This window comes from Ursus americanus, chromosome 7, assembly GCF_024610735.1.
Source record: "Ursus americanus isolate L20-20 chromosome 7, mUrsAme1.1.p, whole genome shotgun sequence".
Taxonomy (NCBI): Eukaryota; Metazoa; Chordata; class Mammalia; order Carnivora; family Ursidae; genus Ursus; species Ursus americanus.
In genome coordinates this window covers 7638773-7659775 of record NC_142133.1, presented here as the reverse complement: position 1 = coordinate 7659775, position 21003 = coordinate 7638773, and the positions used below count along the sequence as shown (strand labels likewise).

Here is a 21003-nt window from a genome sequence, read left to right as displayed (position 1 = left end):
TCCTCTCTTCCTTGCTGGACACACTTTGCAACCAGGTCGGTTGGACCTTCCTTGCTGGACACTTTGCAGCCACCCTAATGGCGCCCAGCCTCTCCCTGTGCCTCCCTTTTGCCTCATCCCCCCTGAACCCGAAATATCCACAGACAGTTATCTGAATGCCATCTCCTCCAGCTGCTTCCTGCATCTCCTCATCTGTAACTTCCTTCCCTTCCCTCTCCTCTAGTACTTACTACATCTTTTCTTTCCTGACCTGTATGAGAATGACTTGTGTTCACGTCTGATCTTCTGTACCAAATACAAGCTCACTGAAGATACAGCCCATTCAGGATCCGTTACCAGGTCCCTCAGAGCTTTGTGCAGGGAAAGGGACTCGACAGTCTGATGAAGGGTTTAACTCTCTATTCCTTTTCAGAATTTTTCATGGACAGACTTTGCTCACTGTGTTTCTCTTTTCTTTGCAAGCAGTCATGTCATTTGGAAAAATCAAATACCACCTAAGTTCTGCTTTGGAATAATTCCAACAGATTTTTCATGTTTCATTTATATTTTCATTTTTTCCCAATTATTTTATTATTATAAGTCCTTCGCAACCTCATAAAGGGAGCATTTTTAAAAATATCGAAAGATTGCAGGTTCAGTTCCAGACCATTGCAATAAAGCAAGTCAAATGAATTTTGTGGTTGCCCAGTGCATATCAAAGCTATGTGTATACCACACTGTATATCTACTACTAGCGGTTCAATAGCAGTATGTGTAAAATAACAATATATATATACCTTAATTAAAAATACTTTATTGCTAAAAAATGCTAACCATCATCTGAGCTTTGAGCAAGTTATAATCACTGATCACAGATCACCATAACAAATATAATAATATAGAAGTTTGAAATACTGGGAGAATTGCCAAAATGTGATATAGAGACAGAAAGTGAACAAATGATGTTGGAAAAATGGTGCCAATTGTCTTGCTCAAGGACACACAGCTGCCACAAACCTTCAATTTATAAAAATGCAATATCTGCAAAGCACACTAAAACAAAGTACAGTAAGACAGGGCTTGGCTCCATATTCATAGTTAAACTGCTTTTTAGTGGCGATAATTTGAATGTATTTTTCAGCCCCAGCATATGACAAAATGTTGTAAGAATGTGTTAATGAGTTACTGACATAAATCAGTTAATTCTGTTTTATTTATTGAATTCCATTCTGTTCCTTTTATGTATTTATTTGTTTCCATATTTTTTATTGTTTATTTTTATTTACTCAATTTGATTCTATTTTTGTTTATTTATTTACTTGAAAGATTTTATTTATTTGAGAGAGAGAGAGAGAGAGAGAGAGAGAGCAGGGAGAGTGGCAGGCAGACGGAGAGGGAGAAACAGACTCCCTGCTGAGCAGGGAGCCCCACAGGGGGCTCGATCCCAGGACCCTGGGATTACAACCTGAGCCGAAGGAAGACATTTAACCAACTGAGCCACCCAGGTGCCCCTGTATTTATTCTTTTTTTTTTTCTTTGCTTTCCTCCAATTTTGCTTTGTTTTGTTTTTTTGTTTGTTTATTTGTTTGTTTTTATGCTTTTTTATTATGTTCGTCACCATACAGTACATCCCTGGTTTTTGATGTAAAGTTCGATGATTCGTTAGTTGCGTATAACACCCAGTGCACCATGCAATACGTGCCCTCCTTACTACCCATCACCAGCCTATCTCAATCCCCCACCCCCCCCCTCTGAAGCCCTCAGTTTGTTTCCCAGAGTCTATAGTCTCTCATGCTTCATTCCCCCTTCTGATTACCCCCCTTTCTTTATCCCTTTCTTCTCCTACCGATCTTCCTAGTTCTTATGTTCCATAGATGAGAGAAACCATATGATAATTGTCTTTCTCTGCTTGACTTATTTCACTTAGCATTATCTCCTCCAGTGCCATCCATGTTGCAGCAAATGTTGAGAAATCATTTTTTTGATAGCTGAGTAATATTCCATTGTGTATATGGACCACAACTTCTTAATCCAGTCATCTGTTGAAGGGCATCTCGGTTCCTTCCACGATTTAGCTATGGTGGACAATGCTGCTATGAACATTGGGGTGCATATGGCCCTTCTCTTCACTACGTCTGTATCTTTGGGGTAAATACCCAGTAGTGCAATGGCTGGGTCATAGGGTAGCTCAATTTTTAACTTTTTAAGGGACCTCCACACTGTTTTCCAGAGTGGCTGTACCAACTTGGATTCCCACCAACAATGTAGGAGGGATCCCCTTTCTCCACATCCTCTCCAGCAATTGTTGTTTCTTGCCTTGTCCATTTTTGCCATTCTAACTGGCGTAAGGTGGTATCTTAGTGTGGTTTTGATTTGAATTTCCCTGATGGTTAATGATTTGAACATTTTTTCATGTGTCTCTTAGGCATTTGTATGTCTTTATTGAATTCCTTCACTCAGTCTTTGTCCAGTTAGCATTATCCTGCAATGATAGCAGCTTGTTGCTGTATCACATCAAAATAATGTTTCTCAGTATTTCCTGTTTCTCATTATTTATTGCTTATTGCAGTTCTGTTTTTAGACGTATTTGTCGCTATGTGAATTGGGATACATGAACCCAGCACTTTTCCCTTTGAATGAACTTGCTTGTTTCTCTTAATACTGAAAAACAAATTTCATGTACTCCATAAAGTATTTACCTTTTTTTCCCCCCAGCGAAATAGTCGTGGCTCATTTTAGACCATTCTTTACATTAAATCCAGTGTTTCCCAGAGTTGCTTCAAGGAGGAGCAGCCTGGGAAGCTAATTCTGAGTCAGGCTGCCTCTGCTGACTTTGTTTCCCAGGGTACTTTTCCCTCTCGACACGAGCTTGGAAAATATTGGTGGATCTAATAAATGTCATTATTTTTTCTTTAAGTCTCATTAAATACGGGACATTAATTGGATAGTTTGTGTTTGCACCTGGAGGTTGTGCTTTCTCTCCCCAGCGCTTTGTTCCTGCCCACCATTGCCAGTTTCCCATGTCCCTCCTGGCTGTGTTGCTTGTTAATGAGAACTATATATAATTTTTGAAACTTATTTTGTATGGTTTTTTGTTATCATTGATCGTGGTGGTGGTTCTCTGTGATTCAGATTTTTACATTGTTGCTCTTTTGTGGATCCTGCTATCTGGAAGCTTCCTGTCTTCTCTTCCCAGCATTTGACAAATAGATTATTTTAAGTATAATGAGAACATAGAGTGAACCAATGGCTTTGTACTCAGCTATACGTAGACCTTTAGCTTTTAAGCCCCAGTTCATTTCAACACTTTATGCAAAGAGAAATTAAAATAGATTCAGTGGAAGAGGGGGTTGTCTTAACAGTGTATTTTGTATGAGACCCTAATCCTACTTCCCTTCTCACTAAGTGAATTCCTATAGCAATTAAAATAAAATAAACTTTAAAGTATCCATTCTCGCAGACCTTTTATGTGCTAGTAATAAAAAGGGTGACACAAGTACGGTGCCCCAAAAACTACTAAGTAGAATTTAGGAGGAAATGCAAAGAACAAACTAAAGCAGGGGGAGGAAAACCACAGCCCAGGGGCCAAGCGTGCCTCCCCGCCGGTTTTTTATGGCCTATGGCTCAAGAACGTTGTTGTATTTTTAAATTGTTAAACAAAATGAAAAGAAGAATATTTTGTGACATATAAACTGGTAGGAAATCCTCGTTTCCACGTCCACACATCGAGTGTCATTAGAACACAGTCACTCGCACACTCGGGTACTATCTCTGGCTCCTTTCGCACTACGACAGCAGAGATGCGGCCCGCGAACCGGAAGTATTTCCTACCTGGCCCTTTAGAGACAAAAGTTTGCTGACCCCTGGACTGAGCCTACATCGTACTTGCGGTATCTCACGTTCTGCCTTGTAAAAACCATCAGAAAGTTCATTTTGTTTTTCCTGATAACTGATCTCTTTCTCCATAACATTTGATGAGATAATGACTCTGGAGAGCGAATTCCGTCTATTCAAGTTCATTTCCCCACCGAGGAATAGTTGGGGGTGGGGAGAGCCGTACGTGAATGCACATTTGCAAATGATGATTCACTTGTTTTATTCTGCGATCGATGAAATTTAAGGAGACTTTTGTTTTGATTATTTTGCTGCTACATTTGACTCCTGTCATTCATAAACCCTACACACTTACACACCAAACCTTCCACGCTCGTAGAGAGCGTGTTAGAAGATTCGGTGTCTTTGCTTTATGTTCACCAAAATCGCAGACCTACGATCTCTGGTGACCGCCCTTCATATAATCCCTCCTTGCTCATGGACAACTGGGCAGAGCCAGTAACTACCATCCCATTTCAAGCAAAGGTCACTCGGGCCAAGTTGGGGTGACCTAGGAATTCATAAAGGAGATGAGTGCTTTCAAAATGTAAACGCAGGATCTTTTTAAACAACAGTTGTTGGTTTGTTGTGTTTTCTGATATTTACTGCTCGTTTATACGTTACTATTTCCTACTAGTGTGTACGTTAGGAAATATGCCATCGGTGGCAGATGTCCTCTGCCTCATCCCCCCACTTCCTGTCCCAGAGGCCCTTCTGTCTCAGGCCATCCTGCCTGTCTGTTGCTGCCTTTCTCTGGGCTCTGCGTGGTCGTGGTCTGCTCTCCCCGTTCTTGGGCAGGAGCCGTCACAGCGCTGGAGCGGGGCAGGTGTCGTCCTGTCAGACGCACAGACGTAGCCTCTGTTCCCACCTTTCTCCCGCCAACCGTGTTTCCCACCCTTCGTCCTTACGAATAAGGACCTCCTTTCAGCCCAGTGACAGGAGCCGGCACCCCACGAGAGAGCCTTGGGTACCTGGGGCCGGGTGGCAGGAAAAGGAAAGCCAGAGGCCAGCAGAGAAGTGGAGCCACCAGGGAAAGGCCTTGCTCATTCTCTAGTCTGTCTGCAGAGGAACCTGTTTCTTGTTTCTGTGCATTTCTTCAGAACTGTTTTCTCTTGCGGCTTCATGTGGGAGAGGGAGGAGGAAACTGAAATTGGGGGGCATTCGTGACGTCACAGGCACAGTGGTGCGTGGCTCATTATGGTTAGTCCTTGACGTGGCAGGTGCGTGTGTCCCCAGTTTGCAGGTGAGCACCCCGGGCAGGGGCCTGGTTGTAGCCTCTCCACAGCTGTGAGCAGCGTGGGGCTACTGGATGTGAGGCCGGGGGCGGTCACCAAGGCCCATGGCACACACGGCGCCTTCGGGCTGGGTCTTCAAGCCCTGCATTCCAGAAAGGAGCTGATTTCACTTAGACTCAAGGGCGCTGTTATGGGCGGGCATCCTTATCACCCAGGGAATGTTGCATGGAGAAGCAGGGCTCAGTGTGAGGACAGGTTCCAAAGATGAGGTTCTCCGGGGACTTTCTTCAACTTCTCTGTTCAGCACAGAGGTCAGCAGGGCAGAGGTCGTGGGTAAAGAGTGGCTGAACCAGCTGAATACATTTATTCTCCAACAACGATTGGAGCGTCTTAGAATAGGGATAAGAACACGACCAGTGCGGGTGGGATGGTTTGAATCCCAATCTGGAGATGCTCACTTCATTATTTAGAGATTCTTTAAATCTCTTCAAAGTATTATGATTACTTTGTTGTTGTTTTTCACATGCCATGCCATGTCTTCAGTACAGTGTGTAGACTTAAGGGTTGCCTCAGTAAACTTGCTGGGAGGCTAAATTTCTAAGACTCATTCTGCCATTTTAACATTGTGTTCCTATAATTCAGGTGACTTCTGTATGCTGCTTTAATTCTAAATAAAAGTATGCTGCTTTTATGCTGCTTCCATAAGCTGCTTTAATTCTAGAATGTGCGAGGTGACTTCAGGGTGGCTCACCGTTGCCTTGTAAATAAGGGCTGTCCTCCCTTAAGCCCTGTCAGGTGACCTTCCTGTGTCAAGTTGTGCCTCATGTAACAGCATGTGCTGGTACAGCCCACATTCCTCTCCTCTTCCCCTCACGTAGCCGTTGCAGTAAAGCCACCCTGGACTCCACCATGAATTTGGAGATGCGTATTTTCCTCCATGTCTTCACTTCCTGGGAGGCTCTTCATGCCTCCTCTGTGGATAATGTCTGTCTTTTGAGGAAGCGCTGGCAGACGCCACCTCCTCCATGATGTCCTCGCTGATATCCTCCCTCTCCACTCCCCTAGAGCTTGTCTGAGGCCTCATTACACGGTGTCTTCTGTTGGAGTAGGTCATAAACACGTCTGTTCCTTCGCCTTGGTTAGAAACTCTGAGACTGGAGATCGTGGCGGTTTACATCCCTCAAGTAGTAATCACCTTAGGTGCCTTTGAAGGATTGATTTGGTTGTTGTTGAAGGAGCAGACCTCTGAAAAATAAGCATACTTATTAGCATTCCAAGTGAAATAGTCTGAAATTAAAAAAAAATTTTTTTAGAAGACTTATTTATTTGAGAGAGAGAGAGTGCAAGCACATGCAGTGGGGGGGGGGGCAGAGGAAGGGGAAGAGAATCTCAAGCAGACTCCCCGCTGAGTGCAGAGCCCGACGTGGGGTTCAGTCTCATGACCCTGAGATCATGACCTGAGCCAAAATCAAGAGTCGGAAGCTTGACCCCCTGGGTCACCCAGGCGCCCCTGAAATGAAAACTGTTAGATAAGTTGTAAACTCCTTCTCAAACCCAGAGGGGACAGTGGTAACCCGACAGCTGGTGTGCGATCCGGCCGCCTTGGCAAGACCCCGTATGTCTTTGAGCCTCAGTTTCCACTTAAATCAATGAATTTTAAAAGGTGAAAATTACTGCCCTGCCTCCTCCTTAAAATTTTTCCGAGGATGAAATGAGACGTCACCTTTGACAATGCGTTGGGAATCACAAAACTGCCTCAACTATAAAATCGCGTGGTCTTATTCAAGAAACGTCGCTGGAATCTAGACAGCAGCTGTGCTGTGTAAGTCTTGTGTTCCCGTATCACTCAGCTTCTGATGTGAAGTTGCATTCGTGCCTGCCCGTGCTTCGTGAGTGGTTTTAAGATCATCGGACTTTTACGTCACACTCCACAGCCAATTATGCTGACCTGGGAGGTTTCGAAATAGAATCCATCGGTTCTGGCAACGAGAACCGATTTATCTTCGCCCTGATTCTTGCACACCCCAAATGCTTTGTCTTTATTTTTTTCCTTCACAGGCTTCCATCTGTATCACAAGTTGCCCACAATAGTGCCTGAGAGCTGCCTTCTTATAATGGTTGGCCTTCTGCTAGGAGGGATTATTTTTGGGGTCGATGAAAAGTCCCCCCCCGCAATGAAGACGGATGTGTTTTTCTTGTATCTCCTCCCACCCATCGTGCTCGACGCGGGCTACTTCATGCCCACTCGCCCGTTCTTTGAGAACATTGGCACCATTTTCTGGTATGCTGTGGTAGGGACCCTTTGGAATTCCATTGGCATTGGGGTGTCTTTGTATGGTATCTGCCAAATCGAAGCCTTTGGCCTGAGTGACATCACTCTGCTCCAGAATCTGCTCTTCGGCAGCTTGATCTCAGCTGTGGACCCCGTGGCCGTGCTCGCCGTCTTCGAGAACATTCACGTCAACGAGCAGCTCTACATCCTGGTCTTTGGAGAGTCCTTGCTGAACGATGCAGTGACAGTGGTGAGTAACATGGTCATGCCGCGTCTCTCCAACACCACCGGCCACCCCTGGTCTGCATCAGCTTCCTGACAGTGACCCCGAGGGGAGAACCTGCCGGCATCGCGGCCAGCTGTGCAGTCGTGCGGCCCTGTACTTAGACGGGCCCCGCACATGGCTTAATGCTCTGCCGTTGCTCTCTTGAAATGCTTTGTGAAGTTTTTTTTATTGATTATTTTTTATTGATTATTATACCGCAGGCCCCTCGTTTTCATGTTGCACTGGGTTGCGCAGACTATGTAGCTGGTCCCTGCTTGCGAGGTCCTGCTGGTGCCGGGGGGGGGCATGAAGGGGATTGTGATCTTTTCTATCTCCGAGGATTTCTCAATTGGCATTTTCAAAAGCGATGGTCTTTGATCAGAATTGAAGGACTTCAGGTCCTTCAGAATTCTTCGCGAGGTGTGACAGTGTCAGCAGTGAGCATGTATAATAGACGCGAAATGACAGTTCCCACCAAGTGCCACTCTGTGTCTCCGGATGGTTTATGAATTATCTTATGATTTTAGGCCAGTTTTTCGTTACACTCTCACTTTGTGTTTACTACTCAGCCAGCTTATTTCTGTTCCTCACCATTTTCCCGTAAGTGGGTATTTATTCGGAAAATGAGAATTTATTTTTAATTCTCACCAGTTAACACATAATTAGAGTCCGAGGCTGTTGTGATGGTAATGTTAGCGGAATTTACCTCCGTCCTGCTTTCTGAGCTCAGGCAAAGTGTAGAGAAGTGATGAGGAAGCCTCTCCCCCGACCCATGGGCCTACGAAATACTCCTCCCCCAGCAAGAGACACGCGGGTGACCCTGTATGGGTAAACCGGTGAGGGAGTACCAGTGATGCTGTTTTATGATGTTAGCTGCTGCTCCACGGCGGTGATGGGTTTAGCTGGTTAACGTAGCCGTTAACCCCTTTGTGAACGCCTACCTTGTGCTCGGGTCTTTCTGACAACCTATGTAGTAATTATTTTTCCCATCTGGTAGGTAAGAAAGTTGAGGCAGAGAAAAATTAACTGTTTTTTTTTTAATATATTTTTTTAATGTATTTATTTGACAGAGAGACAGCCAGCGAGAGAGGGAACACAGGCAGGGGGAGTGGGAGAGGAAGAAGCAGGCTCCCAGCGGAGCAGGGAGCCGGATGTGGGGCTCGATCCCAGGACTCTGGGATCATGCCCTGAGCCAAAGGCAGCCGCTTAACAACTGAGCCACCCAGGCGCCCCCAAAAATCAACTGCTTTTAATTTATTTTACCCCCCTTCATTAGTTCCTCTCATTAAAATATTATTCTTTGTTCATTTAAAAGTCAGCATAGAAAGCAACATCACTCTCCATTAGCTTATGAACGGAATAAAATATCATCTTGAAGGATGTCCCTTAGCTCCATGTGGATGTGATTGGGTAGAAAGTAATTTATCGATAAGGAAATCCCGGTTTTTAGAATAGCTGCTAAGATAGCTGTTTCGAGGCAGGTAAGGTACCTCACTCAAGTAACAGAATACACTTCATTTATTCCATTATTCATTAACACTGATTAGTCGTTAACTTACCGGTATTAAATTTTAACTGGGAAAGTACCATAGCAATGAAGACATTGTATAATTTATTCTAATTCCCAGAGGCTTCAAGGTTTTCACTGTGACTTATGTTTGATAGACACACGTTACCCTTGTTGAAGTGGATCGCGGACATTTTAGCGGGGATTTCTTGGATCTCCGTCACGCATAGGAGACTTTATAAAGAAATAGTAACGGCCACCCCGCCGCGCTCATTCTAGGGCAGTCTAGCAAAGCCAGCTCGGTTTCCGAGTGATATGCCATGCTTTTACACTGCTTTCTCTTCTCTTAAAAAATTTCTCACTCAGACACCTCACTGTCCATTCTTTGAGTTTGTCAGGAATCAGATCTGAGGAAACAGTCTGGCTAAACCACCATTCAAATGGTGTAAGTCCCCAGGCTTTCCAGGGTCACATCCGGTGCGTCCTGTCAAGAGGCACCAAGCCGTCAAATAGGATTCTGTGGACAGAGAGGGAGGCCTGACCCAGAGAGGGCAGTGGGCCAGATCGAGGGCACCATTCCAATACAGGAAGGAGGGCAAGGACGGAGAAAGGGCATGGCGGCTCTTTAGACGTGGAATCCCTTGTTGCAAGGCCGAAGCCTCTAGGTCAGAGGGACTGTAATGGTTTCCTGTGAACGAGCCTTCTGCAGTTTAGAACCCTGGGCTCAAAGCCCGTGGACCCTCAAAGCCACAGCCATAAGATAGCAGGGCATGCCCAGGAGCTTTGCCTACCTGAAGCTGAAGAATAACCCACCAGGTATTATAGTCACTGAATCGGCTGAACAGTGGGCTGAACGGATCGGGTGTTAGGAGTAATTAGAACAACGTTGTAAAAAAATGATCATTTTGCCTCCTTGTCAGGTACCCTCAGAGTACAGAGGTAGAGAGGTTTCATGGAAGATTCTTTGAGGTCTAGTCTTATCTCTAGGAGAGGTTTAAGGAACTCACAGGGTAAGGGAAGGCATGAAAAGTATGGACCCTGCCGCTTGCAGGGAAAATGATGAGTCACCAGGAGTTGCAACTAGAAGGGTGAAGACTAAACAGAAAAGAGTCTTTAAAAATGTAGTCTGGAGGATGAGTAAAATTATAGGTCAGTGCAATTAATTCTGTCCCCAATTCGTGGTAGATTCAGTATTGAGGCAGCAGAGTTAAGGGGAGAAAACCTACCGTGAAAATGTCTCAGTGAAAAGAAATTGAAACTACGTAAATTGCGGTCCAACGGTGCCATTGTCCAAGGCAGCCGTAGGTTGGAATCAGCTGGAGAAATGACAGCTAAAGGAGCGAAGGTCGGATTTTTAAATGGGATTTTTTTTGCTTTCCCTTAGCATAAATATTTTAGGAAAAATTTTCAAAATTTTCCTTATTAGGCGAAGATTGCTCAGGTTCTGTTTTCAGATCAGTCCTGCCACTCCACAGTAGTCCAGAAGCAAACGACTTATGTTCGTATGGTAATTTCCAACATCATTTCTAGAACACATGAATCATGCAAACATTGAATAATCTAATACATTTTCCAAGAACACTTAAAGGGTTTCCTCAATCTGCCAGAACGAGGCTTGGTTACGGAGAGCTGGTTCTTTGGAACCAGGCTAGGGGTGGGCTTTATGGTCCAGGCATTATGTCTGTGCTCTGGAATTTAACTTCAGGAAGCTGGAAGGTAAACAGTAACCACTTGGTACTCATTTTTGCTCTTGCAGATAACAGAATGTATTTTAAATTCCTTATGCAAAAATGAGTGTTTCTTGTATTTCATATTAAAAAAAAGTGACCCCAAAACTATTTTTTCTGGAACAGAGCTATTCCGATAAAGAACTCTGTACTGTTTGCATCTTTGTGTTACATGATATCACTGAGTTCTTGCACCTTTTAAATCAAAGGTCAAAATAGATAATTTCTAATTCTTATATACCTAAGTATTGTAGGAGTCTCATACTCTACCACCTGGGCTAGCTGGGTACTTATATAAGTATTTTTAAAATCACAATATTGAGTAGAGTGATTTGAAAGTGCTTTTCCTTTCCCCTTCCCTCAATTGTCAAATTAGCTCAGTACAAAATACAGGCAGCGCTGGTATTTCGGTCTTTGAAAACTGCAGGTGTCAAGTCAAGGTCAACTTTGCACAGACCAACTAGAGACATAATTGTAGCCAACGTATATAGTACATATGCATATACATATAGAAATTATAACTCCAGAAGCACTTTTCTACATAGATTCCCTTGCGATACAATTAAAGCACTTAACAGGAATGAACTAACTATGGGTTATAGCCAGTGGTAACTAAAAGAATTGTATCTTGTGCTGATCACTGGGTATCAGGTTCAGTGTAAAGCAGGTGGGAGGGTATGGAAAGCCTTCTGGTTGTCAAGGCAACGTCTCTACCTAAGACATTTCCCTGTAACATTGCCCTGGCATTCAAGGCGGTAGGATGATGGAACTGGAACTTCTGCCCCGCGCGCTGGAAGTGCAGTGCCGGTGACTCGGCTTTGTCCTCTGCAAAGCCTGAAGATATTGAAACCAGCATGGCCCTTTGATCGATGTGATGGATTGAGTTGCCAGGAAAATGCCTCCGAAAACACCATGTCTGTCAGTTGCTCCGTAGAGACACAGGCCTGAGCCGCCTTGGTGGGCTCATAAATGTGCTCGATGGGGTGGGGAGGGAAGAGCTGAGGGAGGAGGAGGAGGAGGAGATCTGGGTTGTGTGCACGAGCACTGTCTCATTTTGCTGGGGCAATGGGGTAGGCACCCAAGAGGCAGCGCCCCCAGTGGGAGATGGCCTGTCCCCGAAGCCTGCCTGGTTTGGGAGATCATCTTTGTTGCAGGAGAGCAGAGGTGAAGGTGGTGTGCAGGGGCTGTAGGAGTTCAGGTATTCTCTTGAGAGGAGCAGCGGCTTCAGCTGGGCCCTGGAAGATGGATAAAGTTTCCCTGGGCTTAGGGGCTGGGTTCCTGCCAAGAGAAACCACAAGAAAGAAAGCAAGGGCAGTGGCGAATTATGCGATGTTTTGTGGAGCTGCGATGAGACCCTCTCCCAGACTGAAGGGTGCTGGAAAGTGGTAAAAACAAAATGAACAAACCAAAAACCAAACCAAAACAAAAAACCCCCAAAACAACAACAACAACAACAACAACAAAACCAGGTGTATTGAGCCTTTCCAAAGTCAAGGATTTTAAATTTGAAAGTGACAAATGGAAGAGCAGTATTTAAAGGAAGTGAGTCTTGTGTTGGCCGTAGGGGACATTTGGGCAAGGGCGAGCTGAGATTTGCTGCTGTAGGCAGGAGTCAGGGAGGGCAGAAGCCTGGGAGTCTAGGGACAGAACTGCAGTGACCAAGTGGCCTGGGGGGAGGGAGGCTGTCTGTGCAGAGAGGCTGGCGGGGAGGCCTGCTTCTCCTCTGGCAGCAGGTGACCGTCCGTCTTCGGCCTTGGCTCTTTGGAGACAAGGGGTATATATAGCACATCTCTGGTGCCATCTCCGGAAGCGACTGCGGCGTGTGGCTGCTGACGGAGTCCCTCGTGCAGCAGGCCTCTGGTTGGAAGTGGGAAGCGGCTGCTGCTGGAACTCGGTTTCTTTTCTAGCAAATGATGGTACTCTCCACATATCTAAATCCTCAGGACAAGGAATTGCTTCCCCCCCCCCCTTCTTACTCAAGTCATCTCCTGGTGATACAAGACCAAATGCTCTTGAATGTCATCCTACGATTATGAGAAAAGAAAAGCTCATTCATTTCTCAGTCCTAATCCACTGCTTTCTTTAAAGCCAGCAGACCTTTATTGTCTTCTCCCAGGCAGCATGGAAAAAGCACATCATAATAAGGAATGAACCTTGACCACAAGGAATTTACGATCCAGCAGAAAAGAGGGAAAAATGACACAAAACCGGCAGGGGTTGTGGGCTCTGACAGACCTTCAGGGAGGCCAAGAGAGCAGTCGACTTTCGCCAGATCCCACACTGGCTAGTAGGCTCAGAACCTGACTCACTCTCCATGCTTGAACCTTGAAAAATTTACCCAGAAGGTCAGGAAACCCGGATTCTCGTATCACATCTGACATTTTGTGTGACCATGGACAAAGGGGTTCAGTTTTAGCTTCTCAGAAACCAAATAAGGGCATAGCATGGCCTGTACCGTAAAAGGCCTTCATCCCAGTGTCCTGACAGCCAGCTTTCCTGGACCTTCTGGCTGTAAATAACACAGTGAGAAGAAGCAGGGCACCTGCTGGACTCCTAGTTTCCTTGCTGGCTTTGTGAAAAATGTGGTAGGGAACCAGCCATCACTCCTGTCTCACTGGGCCTAGGGGTCCTTAGAAACCCATTTGCAAGCAGATTCCCAGCAGACGTAGAGTGCCGAGCATTTTTTGGAGCTTAATTAAACTAAGATTATGAGAAGACTGTGTGGCTGTTTCAGAAACCAAGCAGTCGTGGGGGCTCATTCCTTTAGAAAAGGGACAACATACGTATGAAATTGCAGCACATATACACACAACACACACACACGCACGCACACACACAACACAGGTGGCTGCCTCTTTGCTTTAAGGAAGTTCCTTCAGGTCTCATGTAGTAGCAGATGTGTGGGGGGGCTGGGGGGAAGGGGGAGGGCCTCAGTGCCCTGGGAGGAAGATAACTTCGGGTGGGTTACCTGTGCTGATGGGGCCCCTTTCCATGGCACGACCCCAGCAGAGAGCCTTGCAAAGTAACTGACGTCCCAGCGGCACGCCCCAGCTCTCTCTGGGACCTCCTCCTTCCCCAGCGTCGGTAACACAAGCAGGGCCTGTCTTTTAAGGTTATCTTTTAGATGGTATCTTAAAAATAACGTTTCAGGAGTAAGTGGCATCATAATCGTGAAGCCTCCTCTCCCTCGCTTTCAGAAAGAGCTTTCTGGATGCCCCACGTTTCTCGTCGCTTTTTGTTCAAAGCTATTCAATATCATATTAAAACCTGAGAAGGAGCAAGACAGCTATTGCCACTGGTCATCAGCTTGGGGGCCCAGAAGAAATGTCTTTGTTAGGAGACCGGGTGGATTTTTCTGTGGCCGCAGTGAAAACAGGGACGCTGGAAGGGGTCTTGACCATGCCCTCTCTTTCTCCCACAGGTCCTGTACAACTTGTTCAAGTCTTTTTGCCAGATGAAGACCATCGAGACCATTGACGTGTTTGCTGGAATTGCAAACTTCTTTGTTGTGGCAATTGGCGGGGTGCTCATTGGCATCTTCCTGGGATTTATAGCGGCATTTACTACGCGGTTCACGCATAACATCCGAGTGATTGAGCCACTCTTTGTCTTCCTGTACAGTTATTTGTCCTACATAACAGCCGAAATGTTTCACCTCTCAGGTATCATGGCGTAAGTATTCACCTGTTTGTTAAAAGCACTTCTTGTGAGGACATTTCATTCGGTTTGTGTATTCTAAGCCAAGATGCGAAGGTCGCATCAGTTTCATAAAAGAGGTTTCCTTGACTTCTCAGAGAAATTAAAAATGGATTTTCCTGACTCTTCATTTGAAAGAAGTGAAGACATTCAGCCAAATTTATACTAAAGCGATCTGGTGCTAGAATGGAAAACTAAAGAATCATCTCTGGGGTCTCGTATGAAATATGACAGTAAACTGTTGGGGTCGATTGTCAGGCACCAAGAATTTTCTGAGTTCGATGCCCACTCAGGGTAGTCCGTGTGGGAGGCTCTGTACCGACTCCAGCAAGGTCATCTCACCTAAAGTGCAGCTGGAGTTCTGGAACTGCTGACGGGTATTCATTGGAATGACATTCGTGGTAGGGAACCTTCACTGGGTATGCTCGATTTGATTTGAAGTAATGGCATTAAGCCATTCAAAGCAAAATGCAATGAGTAAGGCCTGTCATCATGTCATTCTGACTTAGTTTTTTAAATAAAGCAGCATGATTATGAAGCATGAAATGTCTAAAGCAAGACATTCTTTGTTACATATACGGTTAGAGCATATCATTCACTAACAGATTTGGAAGGACGTCCTCAAGACATTCTGCAGATGGGCTGAAGGGGGATGCTTTGGATCTGATCCTAGCTTCTGAAGGTCACTTAGAAGGAGGCTCCTTATTGGGCGCGGATGTTCTTGTAACCCAGCGTCCAAAAACAAGCCTGTTTTATTATGGTCACACCCCGTATAGGGCTGGTGAGAAATACTTAGTAACGGAAAGCCTTTATAAGTTTTCATTTTGACAGACACTTATTTACAGGTTGATAGGTGCTGGGCTCTATGCGAGGGCCCGCGACATTTCACGTTGTGGTGTGGTAACATAGGTCTGGTTCTTGAGGTTTTCTCGTGCAGCCTGATTCAGGTGTTGCTTTGATTAAGGACTATTTGTTTTTCACCTCATGTCACCGCTTTTGTATCGGGAGCAGATTAGACTTGTGGTGGGGGAGGTCCGGTGCCTCTCCCCGAGGAGAGTGGGACCCATTATAATGCAAGCCATGAGTTAAAGGTTGTGTGGTTTTCTGTTTCACGGGGAACCTAAATAAAGCAACATATTAATCCGGTTTGACCCAGTAATGAGATGTTCTGTATCTTCCTGGTTGCTATTCATATCATCTGTATGACTTCCAGTTTCCTCGCTGTTCTTTGACCAGTGTCATTGAAAGTGTGTGATCAGCGAGTTACAAGGTCTCTCAAGAATGATGGGGGTAGGACTCTGTGTCTGGTGTTCCAGCAATATTCTAACAGCAGTTGGGGGAAGAGCCTTGAATCTCTTCCGACCACGTGCATGAGGAAAAGTTCTAGAACGCCCACACAGTTGTTTCAGTATGTTTGTTGATTGGCCTGGTGTTCAGGGGCAGGAACTGGGATGGGAAGATCCAGAATCCGGGGGGATAGTTAAAGTGCTGGAAGGGGTGGCGGTTGTCGGTGCGTCCTGCTTAGAAATGTCCGTGAGGTGGGAGTCGGTGCTGCATCAAGGCCCTGATCCCCTGTGAAGACAGGATTATGGGTTTCCTTGCTCTGGGAATTAGGAAATAAGGGACAAAGAGGACACCGTATTCCTGGCAAAAAGCACAGGTAATTCTCTGTGTGGTTTGTTGGTGGAAGAAAAACATAACCTCTGTTTCCAGCTTCAAAGTAAGTGTTTATTTTACAGCTTAGTGCCCAGAAAGGTCCTTTATTACATTTAGACTAATGTCATTGCACAGAGTGTGCTAAAATCATAAATTAGCTCTTAAATAAGATAATATAGGAGGTTTAAACATTTCTGGCTCTGGAATGACCATGCACACCATTACCTTATGATAGCCAATGCAGGGACAGATTGACGTTGGAATGACCGTGCACACCATTGTCCTATGATAGCCAATGCAGAGACAGATTGACGTTGGAATGACCATGCACACCATTGCCCTATGATAGCCAATGCAGGGACAGGTTGACGTTGGAATGACCATGCACACCATTGCCCTATGATAGCCAATGCAGAGACAGGTTGACGTTGGAATGACCGTGCACACCATTGCCTTACGATAGCCAATGCAGGGACAGGTTGACATTGGAATGACCTGCACACCATTGTCCTATGATAGCCAATGCAGGGGCAGGTTGACGTTGGAATGACCGTGCACACCATTACCTTATGATAGCCAGTGCAGGGACAGGTTGACGTTGGAATGACCATGCACACCATTGCCTTATGATAGCCAATGCAGGGACAGGTTGACGTTGGAATGACCGTGCACACCATTGCCCTATGATAGCCAATGCAGGGACAGGTTGACGTTGGAATGACCGTGCACACCATTGCCCTATGATAGCCAATGCAGGGGCAGGTTGACGTTGGAATGACCGTGCACACCATTGCCTTATGATAGCCAGTGCGGGGACAGATTGACATTGGAATGACCGTGCACACCATTACTCTATGATAGCCAATGCAGGGGCAGGTTGACGTTGGAATTGGAATGACCGTGCACACCATTGCTCTATGATAGACAGTGCAGGGGCAGGTTGACGTTGGAGTGTGTTTGTTCTCAGAAGTAAGACCCTGTTTCCTAATGTGTGGTGATTTGTATGCGATTCAGAACCCACCCACGTGTGATGGATGCTTCTGTATGGTGCACATCATGGATGCGCGTGACCCCTCCCCCTTTGAAAAGTGCGCCATGTGCGCTCCACATAGCAAGTACCGTCCTTACCTTGGGATGTTGGTCTAGAGGACCCACTATAATGATGCAATTAAAATTGCACACCCATGTGCACTTCTTTTATAGAACTAGTGATTTTTTCCGTATTTAAATTGCACCGAGTTTAGGAATTCCTTTCATACTTCATGCTAATTACACTCTTTTGCCACTTAAAAACAAATTTTAGGGTTAATGGGAGGGAAGGCATATGACGTGCCAAGCATGCTCAGTAATTTGCCTTGTTTGTTTAAGAGAAGTGGGCGGCCACACAGAAAGGAAAAGAGGCACTGAGGTTAGGCAGCCAGGGAGCAGGAAGGTTAGAGCCGCCCTCAGTATCCGTAGAACGGTGCAGTGACGTGACACCGTCCTGCGTGAGTTTTGCCGGCTCTCCTCCTGTCTCCCTCTCCTCTTTCCTTCCACCCATCTCTCCTTCCTCTCCCCTCCCCTTTGATTGCCTTTCAGATCCTACAACCCTCTGTGCCTCAGCTTTGTCTTGGGCAGGCTCTGAGGCAGCCTGTCCTAGGTTGAGATCACTCGATGAGCAGGAAGTTAACACGAAAGTCTGGTTAAAAAGAAACATCCTTCCGCAGAATGGAAGAGTTGGGTCTGGGTACCAAATGTAGTCAGTCCTTTAGGTGGGAAAGCTCTGGGCAGGATTTCAGCATCTTGGTTTCTTTGCAGAGATGTTGGAAGTGATGTACCTCGGACACTGACAAAGCCCCTCTTGCAGCTGTTTGTTTTGTGTGATGGAATTGTGGTGCCATGTCACTTTCACTGACAACAAGTAAGGGAACTAATACGAGGTGGCGTTCTATCTGCTTTCTTCTCCTCTGCCTTCTAAAAGCTATTTGGAGGGGCACCTGGGTGACTCAGTGGGTTGAGCATCTGACTCTCAGTTTCAGAAAAAGGCTCAGAGATTAAACACCGACGAGTCCCCGTAATTGTCACCTATTTCAAACTTTGAGAAAGATAGGAAAACGTGCCTTTGTTTGCCATTTTGAAGATTCTCTCCTGATTCCTCTTGATTGGCCCACCATTGGTAGCATTCAGGAGACCATATCTTTAGGATAGAGTCAAATGAAATCACTGGACTGCCAGAATGTTCACATGTTCTGGTCTTCTCCAAATACGGAAAAAAAATGAACACGTGACATTGCAGGACATTCATAAAACCTTATACAGAGCATCTTATGTATGTACAGATATATGTATATTTACATGTGTGTATGTGTAAGACAGGCTTCTTTTATTCATTTTTTCCCTGACCCATCTCATGTTTACTGAACATTTTTCTTAATGTAATAATGTGATCTGGAGCTTTAACAAATCGATCTGGATAATGCAATCTGGATAAATACTTGTCTGCCCGCAAGTTGTCGGCTATTACGCACTCGCTGGCTTGGCCTCCGTGCAAATCCAGTTGATCTTAAAGCCTGTCTAAACAGATAGCAAGCAGATCACATCTTATTTCTAGTGTGAACTTCAAACTTCAAATACACTCCCGTCTGCAACACGCATACTTTCCCCCGCACACATGCAAAGAAGAAATGGCCTTTAAGGACTGTGTGTGGTGTATAAGAATTGGCTTATCCTGCAGCCAACGCTCGAAAGTCAGTCGTTAGCTTCAGTGCAGGCCAGCTGGAGGTCGTGAAGCAGGACAGGTAAAGAATGCGTGGGAGATGCTCTAAGGGATGGGCCCAGGTCCTGGTGCCGTGTGGCTTCCACGCACGCGTATTGCAACGCGTACTTCCACCTCCTTCCTGCCTAAGCTCTGTTTTCCTCTAGCTCTTTAGAGCCTGTAACATTCTAACATTCTGGGGCATAGAGATGGACAGAAACTTAATCTAAATAAGCAAGGTATAATCTTATTTCTAACAGCATCAGCCAAATGAACAGAAAGGTACTCTGTTCTATATCAATTATTACAAAGATCCAAAATGTAACTAACAAAGCTTCTAACAGTTTCTAAGGCAGGTGCCAGCTCTGGCCTCTATGACAGGCTTCCCTCTGAGTCTCCAAAATGCCTCACTGCTATCAGCACTGCTCTAAAGGGCAGTGCCCACCTGACATGGGCTGCACAGTAAGAATGAGGCATTGGTGATGTCGGCCACCACCCTTCTTCAGCACTCATTTCAGATTCATCAGGGACAGTCCAGTGTATCTTAGTTTTTTGTATGATGTCAGCTGTTTGCCATGTACAAATTGGCAGGTTCATGACAGATAGCAACACTTAACACATGGGTGATTGTGAATGAGCCTAAAACAACAACAACAGAAACCCAAGCAACTTTTAATTCTTGTCCTAGGGCTCTAATCTATACCTCAAATTTACACAAACCATCTCTCAGCTGAATAATCAGGCCTACGATACAAATCTTTATACATAGTTAACAAGCATCCATCCTTGGTTACATTTGCCATGTCCTCATTCCAAAAAAACACACCTACCCATCTAACCTACTGAAGTGAAAAGTATTTAGACTTTAACGCTTGGGGTTTCAGTGAACACACTTTGAGGAAGAGCCTTCAGCCCTAATATCCTTCATTGCTCCAGGTGACAGGGTCTGTTTTCTCAAGAGCAGCACATGGCATTGGTAATGGGGGCTCCTTTATTGGGGGAAGGAGAGAGTGGAGTGGGAGTGGAGGTGAAGTGGGAAGAAGCTCAGCCTGTACTTTGCTGTTGTGCTGTGTTAATCCACACCCCATCATGCTCTACCCTCAGAAACAGCATCATATTTATAACACACCTTCGAACACACGGTGCCACTTGACCCTCAATGGCAACCCTTTGGATTATGAAGAAGAGCAGGGAGAGTAGAGAGTTCGGAGGGGAGGACAGAGGGGACCAGGATGGTAGCCTTAGATCTCTGGTTCTGTGACCTCTGCTCTTTTCATTGGCCCATTATACCTTCTATTGCCTTGGCAAATCAGAGCTTTACTTTTGATTTTGGTGTATTCCTTCACTTATGACTCTGGCTGGCCAAACTGACCTCTTTAAAATCTCATACGACCACCTCAGACACAAAGGCTAAATCGTGGGCGTTTGGGAGGATAGAGTAAAATGAGGCAGGAAATTAGTTAAATAATGAGAAAATAAATCATATCTCCCTTCATTTTCTGGGCACATTCAGGAAACAGTAAAAACAAACAAATTAAAAGCTTATTATTGTTTATTACCACTCACATGTCTTTTATTACCTTTTGTACAACTTTGCCTGAATTGCAAGGTAAAACTAGAAAAGGCGGAAGGGAATTTGAAATTATAAACTTGACCCCCTAGCGTTATAATTGACATGTGTAAGTTTTTTTTTTTTTAAAGATTTTATTTATTTATTTGACAGAGATAGAGGCAGCCAGCGAGAGAGGGAACACAAGCCGGGGGAGTGGGAGAGGAAGAAGCAGGCTCATAGCGGAGGAGCCTGATGTGGGGCTCGATCCCAGATCGTCGGGATCACGCCCTGAGCCGAAGGCAGACGCTTAACGACTGCGCTACCCAGGCGCCCGTATAATTGACATGTGTAAGTTTAAGTTGTACAACATGGTGACTTAATATATGTATATACTGCAAAATGATTATCATAATTAGATTAGTTAACATATCCATCACCTCACGTAGTGACCCGTGTGTGTGTGTGTGTGTGTGTGTGTGGTGAGAACTTTTAAGATCTATTCTCTTA

General features: G+C 45.2%; 1 protein-coding gene across 2 annotated transcripts in view; it reads left to right on the top strand.

Annotated features, from left to right (window-relative positions):
• Positions 1-21003, top strand: part of SLC9A2 (solute carrier family 9 member A2) — a 95508-nt gene that overhangs the window by 26996 nt on the left and 47509 nt on the right. For both annotated transcript variants that reach the window (XM_087863241.1, XM_045771858.2), the window contains exons 2-3: positions 7146-7609; positions 14280-14530. In XM_087863241.1, coding sequence (XP_087719367.1) covers positions 7146-7609; positions 14280-14530 — 715 coding nt within the window. The remainder of the gene's footprint in view (positions 1-7145; positions 7610-14279; positions 14531-21003) is intronic.